The sequence below is a fragment of the Xyrauchen texanus genome, chromosome 7 (assembly GCF_025860055.1).
Source record: "Xyrauchen texanus isolate HMW12.3.18 chromosome 7, RBS_HiC_50CHRs, whole genome shotgun sequence".
Classification (NCBI taxonomy): Eukaryota; Metazoa; Chordata; class Actinopteri; order Cypriniformes; family Catostomidae; genus Xyrauchen; species Xyrauchen texanus.
This window is the reverse complement of record NC_068282.1, coordinates 17,367,154-17,392,536: the sequence shown is the minus strand read 5'-3', so window position 1 is coordinate 17,392,536 and position 25,383 is coordinate 17,367,154. Positions and strand designations below refer to the sequence as shown.

General features: G+C 38.0%; 2 protein-coding genes across 2 annotated transcripts in view; one reads left to right on the top strand and one right to left on the bottom strand.

Annotated features, from left to right (window-relative positions):
* Positions 1 to 25,383, bottom strand: part of LOC127646407 (cytoplasmic FMR1-interacting protein 1 homolog) — a 49,133-nt gene that overhangs the window by 7,924 nt on the left and 15,826 nt on the right. Inside the window, exons 13-23 of the mRNA XM_052130022.1 lie at positions 25,045 to 25,198; positions 21,936 to 22,092; positions 21,611 to 21,707; positions 21,414 to 21,490; positions 20,843 to 20,951; positions 20,637 to 20,756; positions 20,085 to 20,284; positions 17,427 to 17,514; positions 10,880 to 11,023; positions 1,806 to 1,896; positions 878 to 1,008 (exon numbers count right to left, since the gene is read on the bottom strand). Coding sequence (XP_051985982.1) covers positions 878 to 1,008; positions 1,806 to 1,896; positions 10,880 to 11,023; positions 17,427 to 17,514; positions 20,085 to 20,284; positions 20,637 to 20,756; positions 20,843 to 20,951; positions 21,414 to 21,490; positions 21,611 to 21,707; positions 21,936 to 22,092; positions 25,045 to 25,198 — 1,368 coding nt within the window. The remainder of the gene's footprint in view (positions 1 to 877; positions 1,009 to 1,805; positions 1,897 to 10,879; positions 11,024 to 17,426; positions 17,515 to 20,084; positions 20,285 to 20,636; positions 20,757 to 20,842; positions 20,952 to 21,413; positions 21,491 to 21,610; positions 21,708 to 21,935; positions 22,093 to 25,044; positions 25,199 to 25,383) is intronic.
* Positions 12,380 to 15,954, top strand: LOC127646411 (fibronectin type III domain-containing protein 9). The gene is made up of 2 exons (XM_052130028.1): positions 12,380 to 12,682; positions 14,808 to 15,954. The coding sequence occupies exon 2, from the start codon at positions 14,887 to 14,889 to the stop codon at positions 15,553 to 15,555; it is 669 nt and encodes a 222-aa protein (XP_051985988.1). The 5' UTR covers positions 12,380 to 12,682; positions 14,808 to 14,886; the 3' UTR covers positions 15,556 to 15,954.

The window sequence follows — 25,383 nt, the reverse complement described above, 5'->3', positions numbered from 1 at the left end:
GAAAATACAGTTTATGTCCATGTATATTGTCAATTACCCTTTTAAGAAGAGTTTAGTATAGATGATCTCAGTCTTTTCACTCAACAACCACAACTGTTTTTTACTTATTTGTGCCCAAAGGGGATAAGTGCCTGCAGTTTTGATTATTAAAGCTACCATTCAGAAAATAAGACATTGAAAGGAACATAACATGAAACTCTTGTAATTTGATCATACAGACCATGGTAAAAACATGCATTGAAACCAAACAGTTTGTTCAGATTGAAACCAAAATCAATGCTTTGTCACTTTGTAAGACCGCTCAAATGGGTTTGATCTGTGTTAATAACAGATTTCACAGTGAGCACTGTTTAAGTACAGGTTTTTCTACTCAAAAGCAAAGTGAAGCTGATCAGCAATTTAAAAGGGTCAAAATCTGACATGGAAAAACTGACAGTACTGCTACTTGCAACACAATTGCAGAGGTGTTCCCATGACAACAGCGTTTCTGCTGCAAGTAACTCCTTTCAGAGTCAGATATCCTAAACACTGAGCAGGTGGCAGACTAAATGATAGTGAGTGGAAGTCTCTTTTATATCTTTAATCATCTGTACGGAGTACTCTTTTTATATATTCCTTTTTTTTTTTGTCATGAGCTCTCTTAATTATTCATAAATCAAAACAGATTTAAGTGAGGCTGAGTGATTACTTTGTGAAAGATGCCTCACTAACTGTCACAGCACAAAGTGTAAAATATGAAATTAGCCATTAAAATCCATCTATGAAAGAAAGTTTGGGATGTGAAGTGACTGATCTGTTTGTTGACTGTTTGTGTCTGTGTGTTAGTATGGTGTTTATGCTAAACAATGACGTGGTGACAGTTGTGATGTTGTCTTACCAAGCTCTGTTCACTAAGTAGGCAGAAGAGGACAGCGTTTCCAACCTCCCTTAGGTTCTGGAAGCACACAGTCTTAAGCTCAGCATACTCCACAATGTCCTTCAACTGGTGGTGGAAGAACTCCAGAATACCTATATTCAAGGGACACCGTTATAGTTTAAGTTTATGGTAGCTTTGTTTGGGATGTTTTAGAAAATATTAAAGTGTTTTATTGATTCAATTATAATAAATATTAAAATATATTAAAATTATAAAAATATTTGCTTTTTTTCTTTGCAAATTGCACCGTGATTTAAGTAGAACATGTTCCTGGCTCAACATCCTCTGGTCAATAATTGGTCAATAGGAATGTTTTCCAGACTAACAATGTTAATCAACAAAATATGTTTATCCACTGACACTTTTTAGAGCTATTTGTCTTTTCACTAAAATCTTTTAGGCTTTTAGCAAAATGCTGTTTCTTTTCTGTTTTCCTAACCTGTGCCTGCCTCTCTTTCTTCCACCCACTTAATCTCATTCTTCCTTTCATTTATTTTTCTCCCAGCAGTCTGAAGCCCACATAATCAGACACAGTCATGATTTCAGTGTGGAGTGGACACTCAGTATGGAGACCATGAAAAAATAAATAAACAAAGAGAGAGAGAGAATCTCTGAGAGAATGAGTGAGAGGCAATTACTGTATCAAGCCTTCTTACATCAAGAGGGGTCTGATTAAGGCTTATAAAACACCCAGCATGCACGTCTGCCACATAAACCCAGCAAAAAGACATTGTGCCCTGTCAGTCTGCCCAGCTGCACAGTTGGACTAACAAAACTTCATAAATTAGTGGAAATCTTCTGCTGTGTGATATGGGAGCTGATTTTGTTCACAGGGTCAAGGATGCACTATTGGGTCAGAAAAAGAGTTTCTAAAAAGTGTCATTTTCACCTGGTGAGCCATACTCGTGGCGAGGCAGACGGCAGATCTTGGGCATCACTTCCATAAGGGTCTTCACATACTGCAGGATGGTGCCTTGAAGCTGCACCAGGTAGATCAGAGAGAAGACTATTTAATTAAAATAAAAATACTTATTAATAATACCCAAAGAAAACGCACAATGATATATTTAGTTGTATATATTTGCTCTGACAATAATAATCAAATATGATTACAATTCTTTACCAAATGATGTGTGTGGCAGGGCGAAGGGTGGGGCCGGGTCATGATTCAGCACACCTGGCCCCTAATCAGGCTAATCAATCCTCCGAGAGGGATAAAGGCCAACCGGAGACAGCAGTGCGACAGAGAGAGTGTTACGGGCAGCTTTCTGACACCTGTGTGTGTTGTTTTGGTTAAGTTCTTTATTAAACTATAATTTATATTGTAAAGCCAGTTCTCAAATTCTCCTTTCACCTTGTTACACTGGTGCCGAAACCCGGGGAGGAGGCGACGAGAACCGGCGTGACAATATAAATTATAATTTAATAATGAACTTAACCAAAACAACACACACAGGTGTCAGAAAGCTGCCCGTAACTCTCCCTCTGTCGCACTGCCGTCTCCGGTTGGCCTTTATCCCTCTCAGAGGCTTGATTAGCCTGATTAGGGGCCGGGTGTGTGGAATCATGACCCGGATCCGCCCTGTCACAATGTGATTCATAATGGAATGTAAAATTTGGTCATGATTTGGTTCGATTTTATTATTTTTGAGCAACACATAACTTTACAACAAAAATTGGTCAAGAATTGGATTTTGGTTGAGAATTGCATGTGTAAAGGGGCTGTTCACACTGCACAATTTTTTTGCGTATGTCTGTGATAATTTTCTATGTACACATACGCTAGATGGACATTTTAAATTGTCATGAAAACCGCTAGTTCTTCCGGGTTTACTTTAGGGGGTGTGGCTCTGCTGCTGACACTGTACTACACCAGTCTGTTTGTCCTTTTCGTTGTAATACTAACAGTTATATTTGTATTTTCCTGAGTTTAAGTTTGTTTTACACCTGATGTTTGTGTATGTCGAAATTTGCAAATAGCTGTATGAAATGGATCTTTTAAAGTTAGTTTTGATTTTATTCTCGGCAATCGGCCTGATAAAATACATACATACACCTGGATACAGGATATTAGCCTACATGCATGAGGATCTATTGTCTTTGACATATTACGGCTCCGTTGAAGATATAAAACTTCTGAATAATTGCTGCAAAATAAGGAGAATATCTAGACTCTCTGGTACAGCTAATATTAAAGCTAAGATGCATTTACATTAGATGCATTAAAAGCATCTACCGGATCATCAAGAACTTCAAGGAGAGAGGTTCAACTGCAGTGAAGAAGTCTTCAGGACATCCCAGAGTGTCCAGCAAGCGCCAGGACCATCTCCTCCTGAGGAGTCAGCTACGGAATCGTGTCACCACCAGTGCAGAGCTTGCTCAATATTGACAGCAGATTGGTGTGAGTGCATCTGTACGCACAGTGAGGCGAAGACTTTTGGACAATGACCTGGTGTCAAGAAGGGCAGCAAAGAAGCCACTTCTCTCCAAGAATAACATCAATGACAGCCTGAAATTCTGCAGGAAATACAAGGATTGGACAGCAGAAGACTGGTGCAAAGTTATTTTCTCTGATGAAGCCCCCTTCTGACTGTTTGGGACATCTGGAAAATCGATAGTCCAGAGAAGATAAGGTAAACGCTACCATAAGTTCTGTGTCGTGTCAACAGTGAAGCATCCTGAGACCATCCATGTGTGGGGTTGATTTCATCCAAAGGAGTGGGCTCTCTCACATTTCTGCCCAAAAACACTACCATGAATAAAGAATGGTATCAAAACGTCCTGCAAGAGCAACTTCTCCCAATTATCCAGGAGCAATTTGGTGATCCATGCATTTTCCAGCATGATGGAGCACCATGTCACAAGGCAAGAATGATAATGAAGTGGCTCGGAGATCATTACATTGAAATTTTGGATCTGTGGCCACGCAACTCACCAGATCTTAATCCCATAGAGGACCTGTGGTCAATCCTCAAAAGACGAGTGGACATGCAGTAGTCCACAAATTGTGATCAACTCCGAGCATAATTAATAAGGCAAGAATCACCATCAGTCAGGATTTGGCCTAGAAACTGATATCCAGCATGCCAGAGCGAATTGCAGAGGTTACGAAGAACAAGGGTCAACACTGTAAATATTGACTATTGGCATATATTGAATGTTTTTGCCAATAAAAGCCTTTAAAACTCATGAAATGTTTATCATTGTTTTCCAGTATACAGTGGGGCAAAAAAGTATTTAGTCAGCCACCAATTGTGCAAGTTCTGCCACTTAAAAAGATGAGAGAGGCCTGTAGTTTTCATCATAGGTACACTTCAACTATGAGAGACAAAATGAGAAAAAAAAAATCCAGAAAATCACATTTTAGGATTTTTAATGAATTTATTTGCAAATTATGGGGGAAAATAAGTATTTGGTCAATAACAAAAGTTTATCTCAATACTTTGTTATATACCCTTTGTTGGCAATGACAGAGGTCAAACGTTTTCTGTAAGTCTTGACAAGGTTTTTACACACTGTTGCAGGTATTTTGGCCCATTCCTCCATGCAGATCTCCTCTAGAGCAGTAATGTTTCGGGGCTGTCGCTGGGCAACACAGACTTTCAACTCCCTCCAAAGATTTTCTATGGAGTTGAGATCTAGAGACTGGCTAGGCCACTCCAGGACCTTGAAATGCTTCTTACGAAGCCACTCCTTCGTTGCCCGTGCGGTGTGTTTGGGATAATTGTCATGCTGAAAGACCCAGCCACGTTTCATCTTCAACGCCCTTGCTGATGGAAGGAGGTTTTCACTCAAAATCTCACGATACATGGCCCAATTCATTCTTTCCTTTACACGGGTCAGTCGTCCTGGTCCCTTTGCAGAAAAACAGCCCCAAAGCATGATGTTTCCACCCCCATGCTTCACAGTAGGTATGGTGTTCTTTGGATGCAACTCAGCATTCTTTCTCCTCCAAACACGATGAGTTGAGTTTTTACCAAAAAGTTCTATTTTGGTTTCATCTGACCATATGACATTCTCCCAATCCTCTTCTGGATCATCCAAATGCTCTCTAGCAAACTTCAGATGGGCCTGGACATGTACTGGCTTAAGCAGGGGGACACGTCTGGCACTGCAGGATTTGAGTCCCTGGTGGTGTAGTGTGTTACTGATGGTAGCCTTTGTTACTTTGGTCCCAGCTCTCTGCAGGTCATTCACTAGGTCCCCCAGTGTGGTTCTGGGATTTTTGCTCACCGTTCTTGTGATAATTCTGACCCCACGGGGTGAGATCTTGCGTGGAGCCCCAGATCGAGGGAGATTATCAGTGGTCTTGTATGTCTTCCAATTCCTAATAATTGCTCCCACAGTTGATTTCTTCACACCAAGCTGCTTACCTATTGCAGATTCAGTCTTCCCAGCCTGGTGCAGGTCTACAATTTTGTTTCTGGTGTCCTTTGACAGCTCTTTGGTCTTGGCCATAGTGGAGTTTGGAGTGTGACTGTTTGAAGTTGTGGACAGGTGTCTTTTATACTGATAACAAGTTCAAACAGGTGCCATTAATACAGGTAACGAGTGGAGGACAAAGGAGCCTCTTAAAGATGAAGTTACAGGTCTGTGAGAGCCAGAAATCTTGCTTTTTTGTAGGTGACCAAATACTTATTTTCCACCATAATTTGCAATTCTTGGAGGTCCAGATATTTATTGTACATTCTACGTGTTCTCTGGATTTTTTCTCATTTTGTCTCTCATAGTTGAAGTGTACCTATGATGAAAATTACAGGCCTCTCTCATCTTTTTAAGTGGGAGAACTTGCACAATTGGTGGCTGACTAAATACATTTTTGCCCCACTGTACCAAAGAAACAAGTGAAAGAATTATCTACAAATACTGAAGCAGCAAACTTTGCAAAACACAAAATTGATGTCACTGCCAATACTTTTGGCCATGGCTGTACACATTATCAACTTTACACAGTAAACTCTAATGAAGTAATTACTTGAAAAGTAATTTATTCATTAAACATACTTAAAATGTCAAGTTTTAGGCTCAAAACTAAAAAAAATCTATGTTCCTTGAACTGCTTTTACTTAAAACTGCATAGACTTAGGTTTTAAGTGTTAATAACTCAAATGATTATGTACAACATTGAGGCTATGGGTAATACCCATAAAGCCTTGCTCTTTAATTATGTTTCCTTGGTCCAAGGGAACACGTGGGGGAATTTAAGTTGTTGTTATTAAGAATTCATAGAGGTTTTAGCTCTATTGTAGTATTATGTTGTTTTGTTGCAAATACCGTAGTTGTTTTAGGTGATGTCACCATTATAGTGATCTGTGTCCCCTTTGGTCAAGTTGGACCCTTTTAACACTATCTCAGCTCTCCTTGTGCAAGTGCAACTGATGTACATGTGTATGTATTTCAGTGGAGAAATAAGTTTATTTAATGACTGACCTAGATTCAGTTATAAACTTTATTTAAGCAGCCTTGAGGTCTTAAAAGGTATAATATAAATTAAAATTATTATTATTAAGCTGTTATTGTATAACCTAAATTTGAGTCCATTCGGTTAAAATTATTAAGTAGAAACATCAACATTTAAATAGCAAGAATTAGATAAGTCTACTTGCATCGCGTTACCTTAACTTAAATAGTTAAGTTAGTCTAATCACCAAGTTAAATGAATTACACAAGTTTTGGAGACGCCATTACTCAGTCAATTGAATGGTCTAATTAGGGTTTTCAATCTATTCAAATGTATCACGGTAAACTATAACAAAAATGTTATATGAAATGATCTCTTGGGGAGAATCTGACACTTAATATTATGTAAAATAGTTTATTTTACTCATTACCAATACCCCAGTAATGAGGACACATTCTTGGTCTTACTTGTGGTCATGACATTACAAATGCCACAATGAAATAAATATGGAAAACATAAGGGCACATAGAATGTACAATAAATATCTGGACCTCCAAGAATTCTGAAACAATTATGTGCAAAGTTGTCCTCTATAATATACTGTATGTTCTCTGTTCAAATGATATTTGGTATTAGGAAACAAACAAAATGGCCATTTTGCCTTTAGATACTCATAGAGATCATTAAGAGCAAATGAAAATAATAAATGACTGTTTAGGAGTAGGAAAAATTATTTTCACTAAGAGCTTAGTTTCGCCTAAGTAAGGTGCCATGTATTCATGTACAGTCAGAATATATAACTTGCCCTATATAAATCAGGTGTTGATTTTACATATCAACCTTAAAGTTAAAAAAAATCTGTCATAACTAACTCTTATCCACACAAGATATGCAACCACATACTTATGTTGAATATTAATTAATTACAATTTTGTTAAAAAAAACACTGTGTGGGTGACCGTGCACATCAGCTAACGATGACACAGGAAAAACCCAGTTATAATCAGTTGTTAAATTCTGTAAGGATGCATTGAATTGTCAGATCAAAGCTTCACAATTTGTCAAAGCGTTTTTATATGCCTACTATAACAAATCACTTTAGTAAAATAAAGAAGCCATTTAAGTCTAGGAAAAAAAAAAAGAGGCTGTTTTATTTTTAAATTAAACTGCAAAGTAGGATCAATTCAAAACACACATTACTTAATTCAAATGACTCTTTGAGTGAGTGATTTTTCCTCAATCAATGTGCAACAAAAGATGACAATTTTCTTTTCAAAGGCTTACACCAGATAAAAAAATTGCTACAACTAAGACATCACAGGAGAGGTTCTAGTGGGAATGTAGCTAAATATATATATATATATATATATATATAAACACACTTAACACAACATGTACAGTAAGTGAGCCATTGATTAGAACAAAGCATATGTATAGCAGGGTATCTGCAGGTTTGAAGGAATTAAATGTAAGACTTCAGACGTTTTAAGACCATATAAATGAAAAATGTAAGACCACTTTCGCAATAATAGAAAAACACATTAATTCATTAGCTGGTAAATACAAAACCACTGAGGCTACTTGAATGTCTCTGGACATGTTTATATATATATATATATATATATATATATATATATATATATATATATATATATATATATATATATATATATATATATATATATTTGTTTTATTGTGCATGTATGTGTTAATAAGTTAACACAACAGTAAAACTCTAAATGAAATCATTAAGAATGCGTGTAGCCTAAAGTATGTGGCCTACATTGTGTCCCTTCTCTTTAGTCACTTGCTTTATGGCAAGACATGACGCATTAGACCAATGCTTTGGCAAGGTCACCACTTATGTCAAACACGGAAGTGGTGGCAAAAACCATGCGCAAAAAATGTACTTTTATTGGATTACGAAAAATGTAATTGACTGCTGTGGCTTCAAGATCATCAACAGAGCTGACTGGAATGAGGAGATCATTTCAACTTAAAACTTTGCAGCATAAATTTATAGCGAACATGATTACATGTTTTGTGTCATACTTTTGTTTAATTCTCTAATCTAATTTAATTCTAGAGTTGTGGTGGCGTAGTGGGCTAAAGCACATAACTGTTAATCAGAAAGTTGACGGTTTGATCCCCAAAGCCACCACCATTGTGTCCTTGAGCAAGGCACTTAACACCAGGTTGCTAAAGGGGAATTGTCCCTGTAATAATTGCACTGTAAGTCGCTTTGGATAAAAGCGTCTGCCAAATGCATAAATGTACATTTAAATGTAATCTGTCAAATCTAACACAACAATCAGCAGGCTTTCTGCCTCCACTTACAGAGCATGCGCTGACATTTTTGTAAATAAGAGGATTGGTACCTTATTCACAGTAGTGCCATTTTTGATTTATAATGGGAATAGAAACAAGGTTTTGAGGGATAGACTTACCATCTGTTCAATAGCATGCACTGTGTAAATCTGTAAAAAGCTCCAATATCCCATCAGATTTTCCACAACTCGTACTGTCTGGAGTTTTTTGTCTACCGAGTGTCCTTGAAAATATATTTTTGCAATGTGTTGTACACGGAACAATCCAAAAATTCTTTAAACTGCAGTACATCTAATCTATCCCACACAGCCTTGTTGTCATTGTCATTAACAATACTGAGATACAAAGATACTGTTGCTATGAATAAGATCTAGCATGTGCTGAATAATATTTCAAAGCAGTACCACCACTCCCTATACGCATACTACGCAGTCTGCATTGGGCACCAATGCACCAACTCCCTAGGGGGGGGCACCATAAAGTCCACCGGCTGCTCTTACTCGCACGTTATATGTTATCCAAGGAACCGAAAGCAGTTGCGGAACACAGACGATTGCTTCGCGCTCATATCCCGTGAACGCGACAATCCTCTTGACTACTGGTACATGAACAAAGATTGCGGACTGCACGCAGGTATTTATCTGCCCCAAGCACCAGCACAGAGAGAGAGAGAGAGAGAGAGAGAGAGAGACAATTCAGTGCAGCATCTCATGTTCTTGATGAGAAGAGGAACCGTCTCTCCTGCCAGAAAGCTGAGCAACTTTGCTCTTGAAGAGAAACCTGCCACTTTTACTTAAATAGAAAGCAGTCCAATTTGCTATGTGTATAGCAATTACATTAAAATAGGCTTAGCCCTGCAAAACTTTGTTCTTCACTTGAGGCTACATCTGTCATTTACAGTTTGAGGTTGGTTTTAGTTCTGTTACTGCTGTTTTGCACAGTAATTTGATATTAAGAGTATAAATATGTTTACATAAACAGAATAGAGGCCCTCTGCCGTTCTGCCTGTTGTTATCATTAAAATGACTGTAGCATATTTGAACTTTCTGAATTTGCAAGATGCTAAACTAGAGCTGCTAATTTCATTACTTGACTGCTGTTTTGCAAATCATTATAGTTATCTAGAACATTACATTATTTGGATAATTTTTTTTCTCTGCCATGGAACAAAAAAGGAGATGATAAGCATACCGTTTAGTCTCAGTCTCAATTCACTATCACTGCATCTTGTTTTTCAATCAATGTAAGTGAATGGTGACTAAAACTCCCTAATATCTCCTTTTGATATCCACTGAAATAAGTCATACAGGTTTGCAACAGCATGAAGGCTAGCGATGACAATTGTAATTTTTGAGTGAAATATCTCAAATAAAAACTCATCAATAACCTTAAAAATGGCCGATTAAAATTGACAAGATGTATTGAAAATGTTAAAAGATTAAATTATGAAAGAGAAGGAGAGACGCTGTGCTGCCGCTTCCCCCTGATTGGTTTGCATAACTCGCAGCAGCATGCAGGCTGCTCTGTCTTATCTGTCCGTGCACTGTCAGTGTCCTCTTTGCTCCGCAACGTTTTTACTGCGTAAGAAAAGGGATGTGTGGCCTGACAGCATGAGAACAGTTGTGTTGGCATCCCTAGATCTAGAGATGGAAATGAGAGATGTAACAGGTGTGACTCTGCAGCAGAGTAGTTCTGTTAGCTTTACAATGAAATAGTGTAAAATAAGGAAGAGCAACGATTTGAAAGGCGTCAAAAAATGCTCCAAACTTGCGCGCTTGCAAATTGTACCGTTGACCACTTAGTCGATTATAAGCAGGAGCAACAGTGTTACAGACGCAAAATAATACCATTTGCATTTTGGATTAATGGGTTTATGAAGGTTTATACGTGTATAACATCGTAAATTCATTAAAAATGTGCTTCCCTGCATGCTCTCAGCCACTCACACTAAACTCAGCTGCTAAATGACGGATGAACGATAGAGATGATTTTGACAGTCCAGATAGTCTCTATTCACACCCCAAAAATGTATACCTCAGCAAATGAAATGTAACACTTCTTGTAAAAAATTGTAATTGATAAGTGTTAAATTAAAAATTGTAATTGATATTTAATACTTTATGGGTTTAAATTTTAAAAAGTACAAATAAGACTTTTTAAGGACCCACGGATCCCGTCATGAAAGATCTCCCCTTCCCATAAACAAAAGTGTACTTGCATGCTCATGCACGTACCAGGCTCTTGACAACCTTTAACAGCTCTTCCATCACCACTGCGATGCCTTGATATCCCAGCAGTCTACAAATAGCCTTGATATGTGGGGGTCCCAGGAAGTTCCGGTAGAGGCTGTATACACTACTGTAAGCCAAATTCATGGCCTGCAATCACAATCAAAAGAAAAGATAGAGTTAGGAAATGTTCTGAGCAAAATGTATGATTTCATGTTGAGGCAGTGCTTCATTTGTGTTTCACAAAAAGTACAAGTCTTTGCAGAACAAGAATTTACATGACCTTTCTTGTTGTTTTGTGATTATTGAAAAGAATCAACTCTAAAGATCAATTCACTCACAAATCAAACATTACTCTGGCTTGCGAGCACGTATGCCAAGTCCAATGCTTGACATTTCCAGTCTTGAATTTAAAAATGTCCTGATATTTCCTGGTTTTTAGTAAGAGTGTTAACCACGCTGATTTGATCTCCACATATTTTATTAAAAATGTACCCCCCACTCACAAGTGTTAGGGTTAGTCAAGAGACCAGTAAAAATATATTGATGAAACAAAATCTGCAGACTTTTTTTTCCATGTCAATGCTGATTTAAGGAAATCTGTGGAATTATCCAGAATACATTTAATTATGTTAAAAATGGTAGACTGAACTAAGGGTACTGCACATTTATTGATCTAAATCATAGATCAATTTCTTCTCTCACTTCCCACATTCCCACCCATGGGTGCCAGAGCCATGTGAGGAGGGTTAGAACCTGGCTGGTTGCCCTGGTTTGAGTCTCTCTTAGCTGGACAGATTGTGTGGAGACATCCCCAAAGTACAGCCCCAGCAATAATCAAAAGAAGGATACTGCTGGCCAACCAGACTCCCATGGCCAGCTCCCTACCATTCTCCCCAAGCTCTGTACCCTCATCCATGGTACTGAAAACCTGGCACTTCCCTTTGGTGGGGTTCACAGACTGGCAGGCGACACACAGGATGTAAGTAGTCTGTGGACTGAGGTTGCTCAGACTGGTTGAGGTCTGGCTTACAGGAACCCTGTCCTCGCGTAAATTAGGAATAATAAGCCGGAAGAAAAATATTACAAAAGGGGTTGGGATGTACAGAACATTCTGAATGATGGGTGTTTTAGTACTGTGTAAATCTGCAGTTTCATTCACCTTTCGTAAGTGTCATATAACTTAAACAAAATAAAAACAAAAACAGGGCTATATTTGACTCTGTAAGCTACATTAGCTTACAGAGTTAAAATACTGTTGGAAACAAAACAGGAGAAAAACAAGTTTCTGCCTGTTCCTCTAATTAGTGTGCAGTGGTTGTCTTTTTGGCTGATTAAAGATAAATTCATGAGCATAGAGGCTGTAGTTAGTGTGGCAGTGACTCAGTTGAGACAGGTCACCAGTATGAGGGAGTAATTCAAATGAGAGTGGAGTTAAAATGCCATGAGCACAACCAATGATGGAGAGAGAGCAGTGATGCAAGAGATGGAGGATGAGTGAGAAAGTTCAAGCTCTCTTAGCTGTTATGCCATTTAAAATTCAATCTACGGAGAACGCTGATGTGGCCTCCCACTCCCCATACGCGCGCTCTCTCTCTTTCTCTCTCTCTGCTTTATGTGTTGTCTGCTACCCTAATCAGATAGAAGACCTTTTCCTGTGCAGTGTTGTGGATGTGGAGCTCTTGCAGCGGGACACTTGAACCATGACAAAGAGAGGCTGCTACAGGTCAGACTTTCCAGAGGGTTACTCTCTACAACACGACAACAAAACCATCTGTCCATGAAGTGACTCTCTTCTCATCTCTTACAGTAAGACTGTTGCTCATTTATATCTCCAATACTGACTTCTACACCTTGCTTTCACTCTAATTTACAAAAAAGTACCAAAATGTACCATGGTAATACGGTTTTCTTTTTTCATGGCATCATGGTACTATCTTTTTTTTTTAGACATGCACAATGGTACTGCAGTGTTTTTTGTTTTTTTTTATGTACCGTGGCACTACCATGTTTTTTTTAGACATGTGCCATGGTATTAACATGGTTGTTTTGACACATTAAATGGTATTACAATGGGTTTTGTGCATGCACCATGGCATTTTCATGTTTTTGTTTTTTTGGACATGTACCATGGTACTACCATGGTTTGGATTTTTTTGACAAGTACCAAGACATTACCATTTTTGTACATGTAAGAGGATATTACCATGTTTTTTTGTCATGTACCATGGTAGCACCATTGTATTCTTAAACGTACCATGAAGTAGCATTTCAATACCATGATACATGACCTAAAGTACTATGGTATATTTCAAAGTACCATGGTTTTAGCATCTGATACCATCATTGTACCATAGTACCACCACAGTGCTTTTCTGTAAGGGTCGGTCTCTTAAGACTCCCACAGAAATCATTCTGTAAGAAATATGGATGTGGTTTACCTATAAACAGTGGTCAAAAATGTAATTAAGACAAGTCTTTTGACTTATTGCTAAAATCATTCCCAGCTATCTGGATTGGTCAAGTTGAAAGGGTGACCGAATACGTGTACTGTTTTTCTCTTGTGAGACATTTGTGAGTGTTGTTGACTGGTTTCTTCTGAAAGATCAAAAAGATTAGTGCTCATACACTCGCGTGGTTCAGACTGGTGAGTAATTATAGTGTGCGTGTGTAATGTACAGGGTTCCCACTCATCTACAAGTCCAATGTGGCGATTAATTTATTATTTTAGTTAATGGGCTTTCAACGCATCAAAGCCTTGAGTGACAAGAGAAAAGAAAGAGATGGTGTGTTGCATTTTTTTACAAACAGAACATTTTTATCCAAAAGGTGAATTTCCTTTTTCGATGTAGCATAATTCTCAAGGATGATATTTTAAACTATAAGAAAAGATGGCACATGGGCAAGAAAAACAGCTTCTGCTACAGCAAGTTTGCCATCTCTTATTTATGAGATAAATCATGCGGTGGTAATCCATCTAACGGTGTTTGTCCAAGCCTAGTCCATGGCAGATCTTAAAACGGTACAGATATAATAAACACAGTTATGATATCAATCGTTTCTCATGTTATATATGTACCATGATATTTGCATAATTTCAATCTCAGAGTTATATTCGGATTGATTGGGGAGTAAAGCCATTAAATAATAATGACGCAAGAGAATCCCTTAAGAACTTTTCTCTAGGCAAGCAGCTATATGGATGTAAGTCAACTGAAAACTCAATTCCAACTCATTCACATAATCTTTCTTTAGGTACCTCGATACCTAATTTTTTTTAGCTACAAAGCGGATAAATAAAATCTGTTCTTGTACCCTCTTGTTCTCAATAACCCAGTGCTTTTTCACACAAGATAAAGCTGCTTTAGCTAACACTGAGATGGAGCAGGGCAGTTATACTTGAATGTAAAATTTAATTGAAAATACAAAAGAGGATATAACAGAAAAAGAAAAAAAACATTATTAGTTGCCTGCTTATAGAATCCCTTTAAATGCACAGTTCACCCAAAAATGATGCACTAATGGAAATATGGACAAAAGATGCAATGAAAATGAATGATCAGTAAATGATGACAATTTTCATTTTTGGGTGAACTATCCCTATTAACTATAAGGTCAAATAAGACAGAAAAGCACCCAAAGAAAAGAAATCGGTTATGGTCAATCCTGATTTTACATAACGTAAGACTGGATGAGTCCAAAGGGTCTTTACAGGCCAAAACATCTAAAGTTTTCATAGCATAGCTGCAGTTATTTTTATATGCCTGCCCTTTGCTGTCAGTTTTACCTGTAAAATCTTTTTCTGTTTTATATCCAACAATTTGAAGGTTCACTCTCTTTCCAGAAGCAAGTCTATTACTAATGTATTAGTGTTGCTAATTCATGTTCAAGGTTGAAAGAGGTCTGAATGAAGATATTTTCTCTACTGTTCCAGATTCTTCAATATTGCTGCATGTCTATTCAAACCAGCCTTTATCATCAAACCATCATTAAGCCCAACACACCAACACAATATGACGATCACCATTCAGAATGTCACTGCCACCTCCGCCATTGTCAGCTGGTCCTCATCCCCCAGTTGCATTGACACGTTCTACAGCATCATGTACCACCCAAACTGGAACAACCTTCTGATGGGTTATACTCGCAAGAGCTTCGTACGTGAGGACAGGGTTCCTGTAAGCCAGACCTCAACCAGTCTGAGCAACCTCAGTCCACAGACTACTTACATCCTATGCGTCACCTGCCAGTCTGCGAACCCCACCAAAGGGCAGTGCCAGGTTTTCAGTACCCTGGATGAGGGTACAGAGCTTGGGGAGAATGGTAGGGAGCTGGCCATGGGAGTCTGGTTGGCCAGCAGTATCCTTCTTTTGATTATCGCTGTGGCTCTACTTTGGGGATGTCTCCACACAATCTGTCCAGCTAAGAGAGACTCAAACCAGGGCAACCAGCCAGGTTCTAACCCTCCTCACATGGCTCTGGCACCCATGGGTGGGAATGTGGGAAGTGAGGGAAGAAAACATCTCTACACGCCAAGTTTTAACGAGGAGGACTCTCAGAATGCAACAGTGATTGAGAACCCTTTTCGAGCAGAGCGCGGAAGCGAGCCGGGAAATGGGCCAAGCCATGAAATTAGAACGCAGGGTAATAAACAGTACTTTGGGCCAGAGTCAAATTTATAGGGCCGCAAAACCATCATAATGTAGTGACCCCTATAGTTCAAACTATTATAACTTACACAATGAGGACAATCACTGTGGTGGAAACAATTTTGAGGAAATGAGACCCTAATGGTCGAAGCAATTCTTTTGCTGTGATACGTTTAAATGTCAGATGAAAACATGCCTTCCTAATTAACCTGAAGTAATTATAGAACCCCCTTTCGCTTGCATCACATTCCTAAAAACTTTAAAGTGCTCCAAGTAATTTTTTCACTTATTATCATCCAGTGAAGTTTTACCTAATAGTACCTTTGACAAATATGTATAAGATGAGGCCAAAGTGTACTTTGGTTTTTCCACATGCCGGTATCACGTATCTGGCCAATTTCTTCATCAGCATGGTATGCATTGACTTTCTGTGTGCAGCATAGATTTCTAGACACATGGACAGTCTTTGTTTATCGTCAGTGGATGCGCCTGCCATTGACTGTGCAAAAAGTACATCAAAAAGCAGTCGAAAGGCTCAAATGCTTGAAAATGTGTGAGACGGAACAGCACCTCATGGTGGCTGCCATGTTGAGATCACATGACTAGTCTTCTCTTGCATTTCAAGTTAATAAAAACTTCATGCTTCAGTGAAATGTGAACATAAAATTACTTAGTGTACTTTTAACTTAACCTTGAATGCATATATAAGTGTTTATTTTATTGCCCTGTGTGAATGGAGTCTCTGTTTTGTGTTAAATGAAATCAATGTATCTTGCCTGCCTATCTATCTTGCAAATTTAAAAGCATCTCATGGTCATAAATGTATGTCAATGATGGTATTTTAATGTTAAATGGAGTTTTATAAACAAAGTTTGGGTGGAGCATGTTCATTTAATCTGACCATTCACAACACTAGTGTAAGTATCTATAAACTGCAGCTTTCCTCACTGCTATGACCATTCTTACGGCATCCCTCCTTCACTCCAAATCCAGCTTCTGTGTATTATTTCTAAATTCAACTTAAAGGGTTAGTTCACCCCAAAATTCTCTCATCATTTACTTACCTTAATGCCATCAAATGTATATGACGTTCTTTCTTCTGCAGAACACATACAAAGATGTTTTGATGTTAGCTCTGTAGGTTCATACAATGCATGTTAATGGTGACCAGAACTCGAAAAGCTCCAAAAAAGGCCTTAAAATCAGCATAAAAGCAATACAAAAGACTCCAGTGGTTTAATCAACGTTTTCAGAAGCAATCCAGTCTGTTTTGGGTGAAAACAGACAAAAATGTAACTCCTTTTTCACTTTACATATTTATAATAAGTTTATTTTATATAGCACTTTTCTACAAACTCAAGGTCGCTTTACAAGTAATAAGCCATCTAGCGCCATACACATGTGTCAAGCAGTAGGAACTGTAATCGACTTTATAATCATAATCATGCCTAGAGGCTGCAATGACAAGATGTAAAGGTATTTTACATTTTGGTCTATTCTCACCCAAAACCAACTGGATCACTTCAGAAGACACTGATTAAGCCACCAGAGTTTTCTGGATTACTTTTATGCTGACTTTATCTCCTTTTTGGAGCTTTTGGAGTTCTGCTCACCATTCACTTGTATTGTATAGACCTACAGAGCTGAGATACTCAAAAAATCTCCATTTGTGTTCAGCAGAAGAAAGTCATACACATATAGCATGAGTGTGATTAAATGAGGAGATAATTTTCATTTTTGGGTGAACTATCCTTTTAAGTAAAGTCCAGTTAGGTGTTCCGAGCTTGGGTGGAGTCTCGAGCTCGAGCCCTCTCCACTATGAACAGTGAGCCGAATTGTTTTACCTTCACTTCCATTCAAGGATTACATTAAGACAAAACCTACTGAAACACACTAAAACCCACCTTTGAGCCGTACAGGTAATGAGGCTGGGCATTGGGAGGTTTGTCTCTCTGGAACTCTTGTGAAAACTGCAACACAGTGCGAACAAACCTAAAGGGAGACACAAAATTTTATTTAAAAAAAAGTTTCAGTCTGCCAGCTTCTACATTATTTGCCCTGTCATCCAATTATTGTCATCTCCGTTCAATCAAGCTAGGCTCAGCGTGTCCACCCTGGACCCATGCACGGGTAAGCATGGAGGGAAAAACTCAAGTCAACTTGAAGCTTTCAGACAAAAATAATTATGTTTCTAAGGTGAAATGACAAATATCTGCTCTGACATGACCATCTTTAGGGAGCCAGAAAAAGACACTTGTGAGGGTAATCTCTGAAGGTCTCCAGGGAATCACCCATACAACAACACTGACTGAAATGAGTCACTCATCCTTTACAAAAAAATTTAAATAATCTTCTCTGGAATACGCAGTGATCTTATTTGCAGGCTGAAGCCAATAATGTGTCTTTGAGTTTCCAGAAGCTGAAAAAGAAATGCTTGTGGCCTGCAGAGGTGGCATCCTCCTACCTGTGCTGTTTTGAGACCACAGCTAAATCCTGATGGCTTCAGCTCACTTTGATATTATATGAGGCCATTTAAGATGAAGTTGGCGTCATCAACACGATTAACTCCACTGAAAGACCACAAAATGCTGCATTCATGAGACTCTCGCTGTATATTATAGTCAGCCACTTTCCTTTTTCCCCCATATCAGTGAAATAAATTTGAAATATTTAATCCTCCTCCACACTCTACAGCATCATTTGGGGCCAGTGGTAGCTCAGCGGTTAAGGCTGTGGGTTACTGACCGAAAGGTCAGGGGTTCAAGCCCCAGCACTGTCAAGATACCACTGTTGGGCCCTTGAGCAAGGCCCTTGACCCTATCTGCTCCGGGGGTGCTGTTTCATGGCTGACCCTGTGCTCTGACCCCAGCTTAGTTGGGATATGCAAAAACAACTGCATTTCATTGGCTCTGTACCTGTACTCTGCAATATGACAATAAAGTTGAATCTTAATCTTAATCTGCTTCTTTACAAAGCAAAGTACATCTGAAGCATAATACACTACCAGTCAAAATATTTTTTTCACAATCTTAAAATAAATCTTTCTGATCTAAAGGCTCATGAAGTTGGTTGAGATAATGTGCAAAGAGTGCAGAGCTGTAATCTTCACAAAGGGTGGTTTCTTTGAAGATAAAAATAGTTAATTCATAGTTTTAATGATTTTACTATGGTTCTAAAATGTTGACAATAATAATAATAAAGAATGTGTCCAAACTTTTGGCTGGTAGTCTATATAATACAAAAAGTTGAGTTTAGACACAGAATGCAACTTGGCAGTGATACAAAGATAGCTTAAATAATTTTTTCATCCTCATTCAGCTTATTTCCTCACCGATCTGCCCATCTTCTCTATACACAGTTTAGTCCTTGAAATATTTCACTATGGTTCTTTAATATGTTCTCTTTCCTTCTTTCGCTCGCTGTCTTTCAGTTTTTCAGCCAGCATCCACTAAAAGAAAGTGTGGTGTTTCAAAATTTTTTAATATTGATCAGACAGCACCTTGTGTTCAGAAATCGAATGGTGTCTGCGCTATGTGACAGTAAAAAATAAGTTATGGATCCAGCTGCACAGGGTATACAAACACTACAAGAAAAAAAGACAAAAATTAAAAGGGATGACTGACTCGCCTCCACTATTTTCTGTAGTCTCCTCTCAAAAGCTACCAAATAAAAGCCTTTCTAAATGTGTCTTAATTAAAGAAAGTGAAGAAGAGCCTGTCTCAAGTGTGTTCAAAGTGTCTGAAAAACCGTGTTCCTTTCCTGGCTGTAATAAAATGGACATTTTAACTCCATTAATTAATTGCTCACATTTAGGTACAGACTAGACTATTTATTAATAATTAACCAATGAAAGAAATCAATAATCATCCAATCTTTCGTTTACATAAAAATCTGTGTTTAAAGCAATGCTCCATTTCCATTTATGGGTCAAAAAGCATTTGGCTTTTTGTCAAGTGATGAAAGGGATGTTCTAGGTAATTTGTCTTTTAATTTCAGTCATATCTGGTCAATTGAAATGATGATAAATTAATACTAGGGCTGAATTAATTAAATGGTATGGCGACTAATTAATCGAAATAATCACAATTAATCGCATTTAAAAAATTTGTGGAGAAAGCCCCTCAAATACCAATCATTTAATATATTATTATGAAATAATTATTAATAGTTATATTTAAATAATATATAATACAAAAATACAAATAATATATATATATATATAATAAAAAATAATTCAGATAATTAATATGCATTACATTTTCTGGCAGATAAGTAAAGGATTAATAAGACAATACAAAAACATATATTGTTTATTTCTATATTACTGAACATTAGCCTGTCATTGGCCTACAGTTCACAGCAATGCATTTTGCAATTGAATTTGTTAATCAGTCCCACTGCGAATAGCCCATTCCTTCAATTACATCAGTAACATAGAACTTCTGTTTTTGCATGATGCTGCATCTGTGCCGCTAGATGTCGCACAACATGAACATAAATTGTGCTAAGTGAATCTTTAACGAACATAGAAAATATGACCTCAAGTAAGTGCATTAAATTACCTGTTCGTGGAGCCATTGTAACAGTAGTTGGGCAAGAAGTCATAGTTGAGTTCCCAGAAGACATGCAGAGTGATTCTGCCATAGGGTGCGGACACATTGTGGTTTGCCTCGCGGAACATGGCATCCATGCTGTCCAGTGTCAAATACATACTGAGGAGCTTATGGGTCAACCTGTTGATATCCAGCAAACCCTCCAACTCCTGATCACACAGAGAGAGAAGGAAACAGATTGTCAGAACACAGACATTGTTCTATTGCAAAGCACTCTCACTATCTGAAACCACAATGCTGTTTTCCCACAATGCAGTTCTATGCCCAAGCACATACAAACTTCCCACAACTGTTTGTATGAAAACTGACAATGGCTGTGGAACAATTTTGTGGCATTTTGAAATGCATGTGTCACAGTCAGACGTCTATTTGGCCAAACACACACACAATTTAGCTTTAATTTGAATTGAAAAACAACTTCTCTCTCATTAAAAAACTAAAAACAAAACTTGAAACGGCAATGCAGTACATGCAAATTCAACAAAAGCTGAGATGATTCACCACAATGGAGGTAAGGTCCTCGCTCTCAAAGCGGTTGATGGCCAGCTCTAGGGATTTGTAAAGCGCAGAAGATACTCGCTGTGTGATCAGGCGGTTCAAGTCGATTGATCGACCCAGGAGCTGCAAGACAGATGAACAAAACAAGGTTAGTGGACATTATAGCATCAATGGACAGAATCAATGAACAGAGGGATGGCCATCCATACCTGGACATGCCTCTGTTTGAGCAGTGTCTCATAACGGTTGGAGGAAGGCCATGGAATGTTGGCACCCTGATTCTTACATTCAGCTCTTAGCCTTTTATCCAGAAGAAGACTACAAAGAGAAAAAATGTCACCAAAAAACAAACAAACACACATATACTGACATATTTAAAGACCCCATGAAATCAACTTTGAGGGTTTTGTGGCTTCTAGTCCAAGTCTATTAGCTTTGAAGCCACTGAAAAAATACACATTTAAATGTAGTCTTTCTCTTTGGGAAAAATGGACCAAAAGTATTGATGGCTCATATTGCCCTACATAGATCATAGGCCAAAGAAATGCTCTCAAAAATAAGACTGTCCCTCTAAGTAAGTAAGAAATCATGGTTCATGGCTGTGTTTAACTAAAAGCCTATTAAAAAAAAGTCCTTTGATATGTTCCACCCAAACTTTCCATTTCAACAGGACATTCGTCAACATAGGAAATAAAACGGTACTTCTCAGGTGATTAAATTGGGTCTTTAGACAGACTTGAAGTACATTATACAAGGAAAAGCAAGCAAAATGGCTCCTACCTTCCGGCAAGAATCTTGTAGTAGGCGAAAATTTGATCTGCAAGCTTGTAGACAAACTGGTCAAAGCAGAGGTTCACCTGACAGCGTGAAAAAGGGCAGAGAGCCAGAAGCATCATCACTAAAAACCAAAATGAGTTCTGGCATGAAACATTCTACAAGAGATTTGCTGGATGAATGCAGAAAAACAAGGGTCTTACTTCTGCCTCAATCTCATCATAAAGGAACTGCTTTTTAAACTTTGTGAGAGCATAGTGTGCGCTGTCGTTGTACAGGTCCAGTGAATACAACACATACCTGTTGGAATAAAATCCAGACACTAACAAAAAGTAACAAAATGTACCATGGCAATACCATGTTTGTTTGCTTTTGGACATGTACCATAGTAGTACCATGGCACATTTGCCTTGAAGTGCCATGTAAATACTATGGTATAAGAATATTGTAATCATTCATGAACATAAATGTTATTTTCAGTGTCTTTGGAAGTTTGATACAAGCATTAAAAAAATCAATTGTCCTCACTCCATCATAGAGGCCTCTTTAGTCTCCAGAATGTGGTCGGTGAGAATCCAGGGCACGGACATCTCAATGGGGAACTGGATGCGGCGGCCCATTGTAAGCTCCAGGAAGAACTCACGAAACCAGAGCTGGGACAAATCACAGCACTGCTGCAGCGTCTCTAAAACAACACACATAAACAATGGCCAAAACATTAAAGGGATTGTTCCCCCAAAAATAAATATTCAGTCATTGTTTACTCGCCCCGTTTTGTTATAACCCTATATGAATTATAACACTTTGGGCAAGCGGAACCTCCAAACCTCCAAAACACTTCGGTCTCCTGTACTCTCTGCAGCGTTTGGGTGTATATTTGTAGCTTTCTTAGACTCCTCAGACTCTCTGCTTAATTTCGGAGTACTCCGGTTCAAACAAATAAGGCTGGGCATAGAAATGCATATATTCTTCAACTACAAACCCTTTAGAGATGTTTTGTAAGTTCTGAACTCCGGTTTGTATGCAGCTGTGTTCTGTTGTTACTATTGAAGTGGCGGACCCATATTTAGATAAACAAAACAAGTTTTTCACCGCGAAAGGGTGCAGCATAACTACTGCTCTCAGGCATTCCCATGTACATGCATGTGACAGCAATGGACAGTCAAGAGTTTCACTAAATAATACATAAAATTTTGGTTTTGTTTCTCACCAAATCTTATCTTTTGCCTACAGAACCATTCTTGAGTCTCATATAGGGCTGCGCGATTTTGGGAAAATGTCATATTGCGATTGTTGAGGTTAATATTGCGATATGCGATTGCAATATAATAAACAAATGGTACCATGAGTCAGCTTGCTTGGTTATCAAGGAAAATGCACAAATAGATTACTGATAATGCTGAAATGTGTATTTCTCAACTCAAACATACAAACTAGCAACACCAACAACTATAAATGCACAGTGTTTTCAAATTAAAATAATATTTTTACTAAATTAAATAATATCTTTGCATTACAGCAAACTTGTTATTTTCTCAATATTACACCTAAATAAAATAGAAAAATAAATAAGAACATACAAATTTTCATGAAAATAAGATTGTCCAAACAAACAGGGACATTTAAGCATGATGTAACATGTACTTTCTATAAACTCTTTTGAAAAGGAAACTGGATATAAAAGTGTGGTTCACTCTAACCACTAAAACTGTTGTTGTGTTTATTTTTGTGTTTTTTTTTTAAATGACCAACTGGTATTTCCAAATCCTCTTTCTAAAAAGTTCTACTTATCGCTGGTACCTCTTGTCCAGCATGTGGATCATTTTCTGAAATCCCAATTTGCTAACGGTGAATAATGTCTCTTTATATCTCTGTGAAGACTTGTCATATGGCGTGACACTCACAAACACATCTGTAATTGTGCTCTGTTTGGCTTACTGGGCTTTTTAATGTAGTTTTAGTCAATGAAAACTGTTGACATTTTAGTAACATTTAGTCATATTGACATTTTAGTCACTAAACACTGTAAACATTTTAGCCATAAGATTATTATTGATAAGCATTTGTCAATCTGGTCTATCCAAAACATATACATATACACACACATATATATATATATATATATATACATACATATACACACACACACATTTTATTGTTGTTGTCATTTTAGTGTTATTTTTCACATAAGATTGATCTTATCATGACGATCTCATCAATGATGCAACACTTTGCGAGCTGCAGACAGCGGGGGTGAGAGACGAGCATCTCCGTGTTAGAGTGCGCATCACCCAGCAGAACTTTATATCTCTCTCGGTCTCGACTCCCGCTCAGATTGTGTCTGTTCCGCGACTGGTTGAAGCGGCTCTGACCGCACCGAGAATGACGGTTTTGGAGTTTGTGTTTATTTACATGGCACACTCCCGTATTACATGAACTTTAATTAAGGATGAAATAAAGATATATGGCCAAGCTGTGATCAGTGTTTCTGTGTTATGTTTCCTGGCCACCAGTTCAGTGTCAGTCTGCTCGGCGTCGATCTTCACCTGATTTCCATGCTGCACACCGGAAACTAACATGACATGACCACACGTGCCACTCCCTAATCGGAGACTGATGGTCATCTTTTTATTAGCGGTGTAGAAAATGGTCAAACAGCTCTCAGAGAGAATGGACTGTCACGTTCACGCATGCACTTATTTATTTAATAAAATCGCAGCATTTTGCCGTCATATAATCGCACAGGCTGACATCGCGATTGCGATATGCTTAATCGTGCAGCATTAGTCTCATACAATAATTTATTCGATTTCTGAATTTGTGTCCTTTTGAAGCTTGAAGTGGTGGTCACCATAAACTGCCATTGTATAACATCTTTTCAATAAATTTTTCCCTTTGTGTTAAGAAAAAGAAAGTAAGTCATATGGGCTTATAACATCATAGGGGTGAGTAAACAATGACTGAATTCCCATTTTTGGGTGAACTATCCCTTTAGCACACTGTGTCAGCAAACACACTGTCACCACATCCAATACATTAAATGGGTCTTTTCAAATAAATAGTGTTTCCAAACAAATATTTGGATACACATACTCACAAATGACATTTCTCAGAACTAATTAAATTTTTCTATGCCATTTTTACAATCATTTTAAAGAAACAGATGATTTTCCCAAGATGATTTTCAGTGGATTTATGAAGTCAGTTGCCATCAAATTCATGTGTCTTAGCAGAGTAACCACAGGCGCAAGTCATCACATTAACTATGCACTTGTGCTACTAATGTTTAACAACCAGAAAGTTTTCAAATACATTTTCTTAACTTTAAACAATATCTATGATTTGTAATGTATATCCTAACTAAAGTAATAAATGTTTTGCTTGAAGTGATTAATAAATGCCACTTGCTTTAATATTTTGTTCTCTTTTGCAATGGCATTCAAATACTTTTAAGGGTAATTGCAGGTGCACAAAAGCTCAATAATGGGTAGAAGCATTGCTGGACACTACTGAAAACATTTGCACTTCAACAATTCAAGTTTACCATGTGGCACTTTGAACAGAGTACTGTTCGTAAAAGGTGTTCTGTTAATAAACATCTTGATGAGGCTGAACAGTCCTATAGCTTGTTTCTTACCACTGAAGTTGAGCAGGTGAGTGTAGAAAAAGGACTCGCGATGGAATTTCTCAATGTCCAGGATGGTGGGCCCCTCCAGACTGCTGCGTAGAGTTTTCTTAGCGCCGCTCTTATCAGCAATCAGAGACTCCAGCATTGTCCTCACCATATACAGCTTTACAGAAGAACAGACCAAGGAATAAGATGAAAGTAACACAAAGTCTGATGCAGAGAGAATGTACTTTCAAACCCACATCTCCATTCTACAATCGTTATCTCATTATCTAGGTAAGTGGCTTTGTGTGGATAGGTCAGGATGGTCAAGAAGTAGTGAGGTCAACTAGTTTATAAAAAAATGTA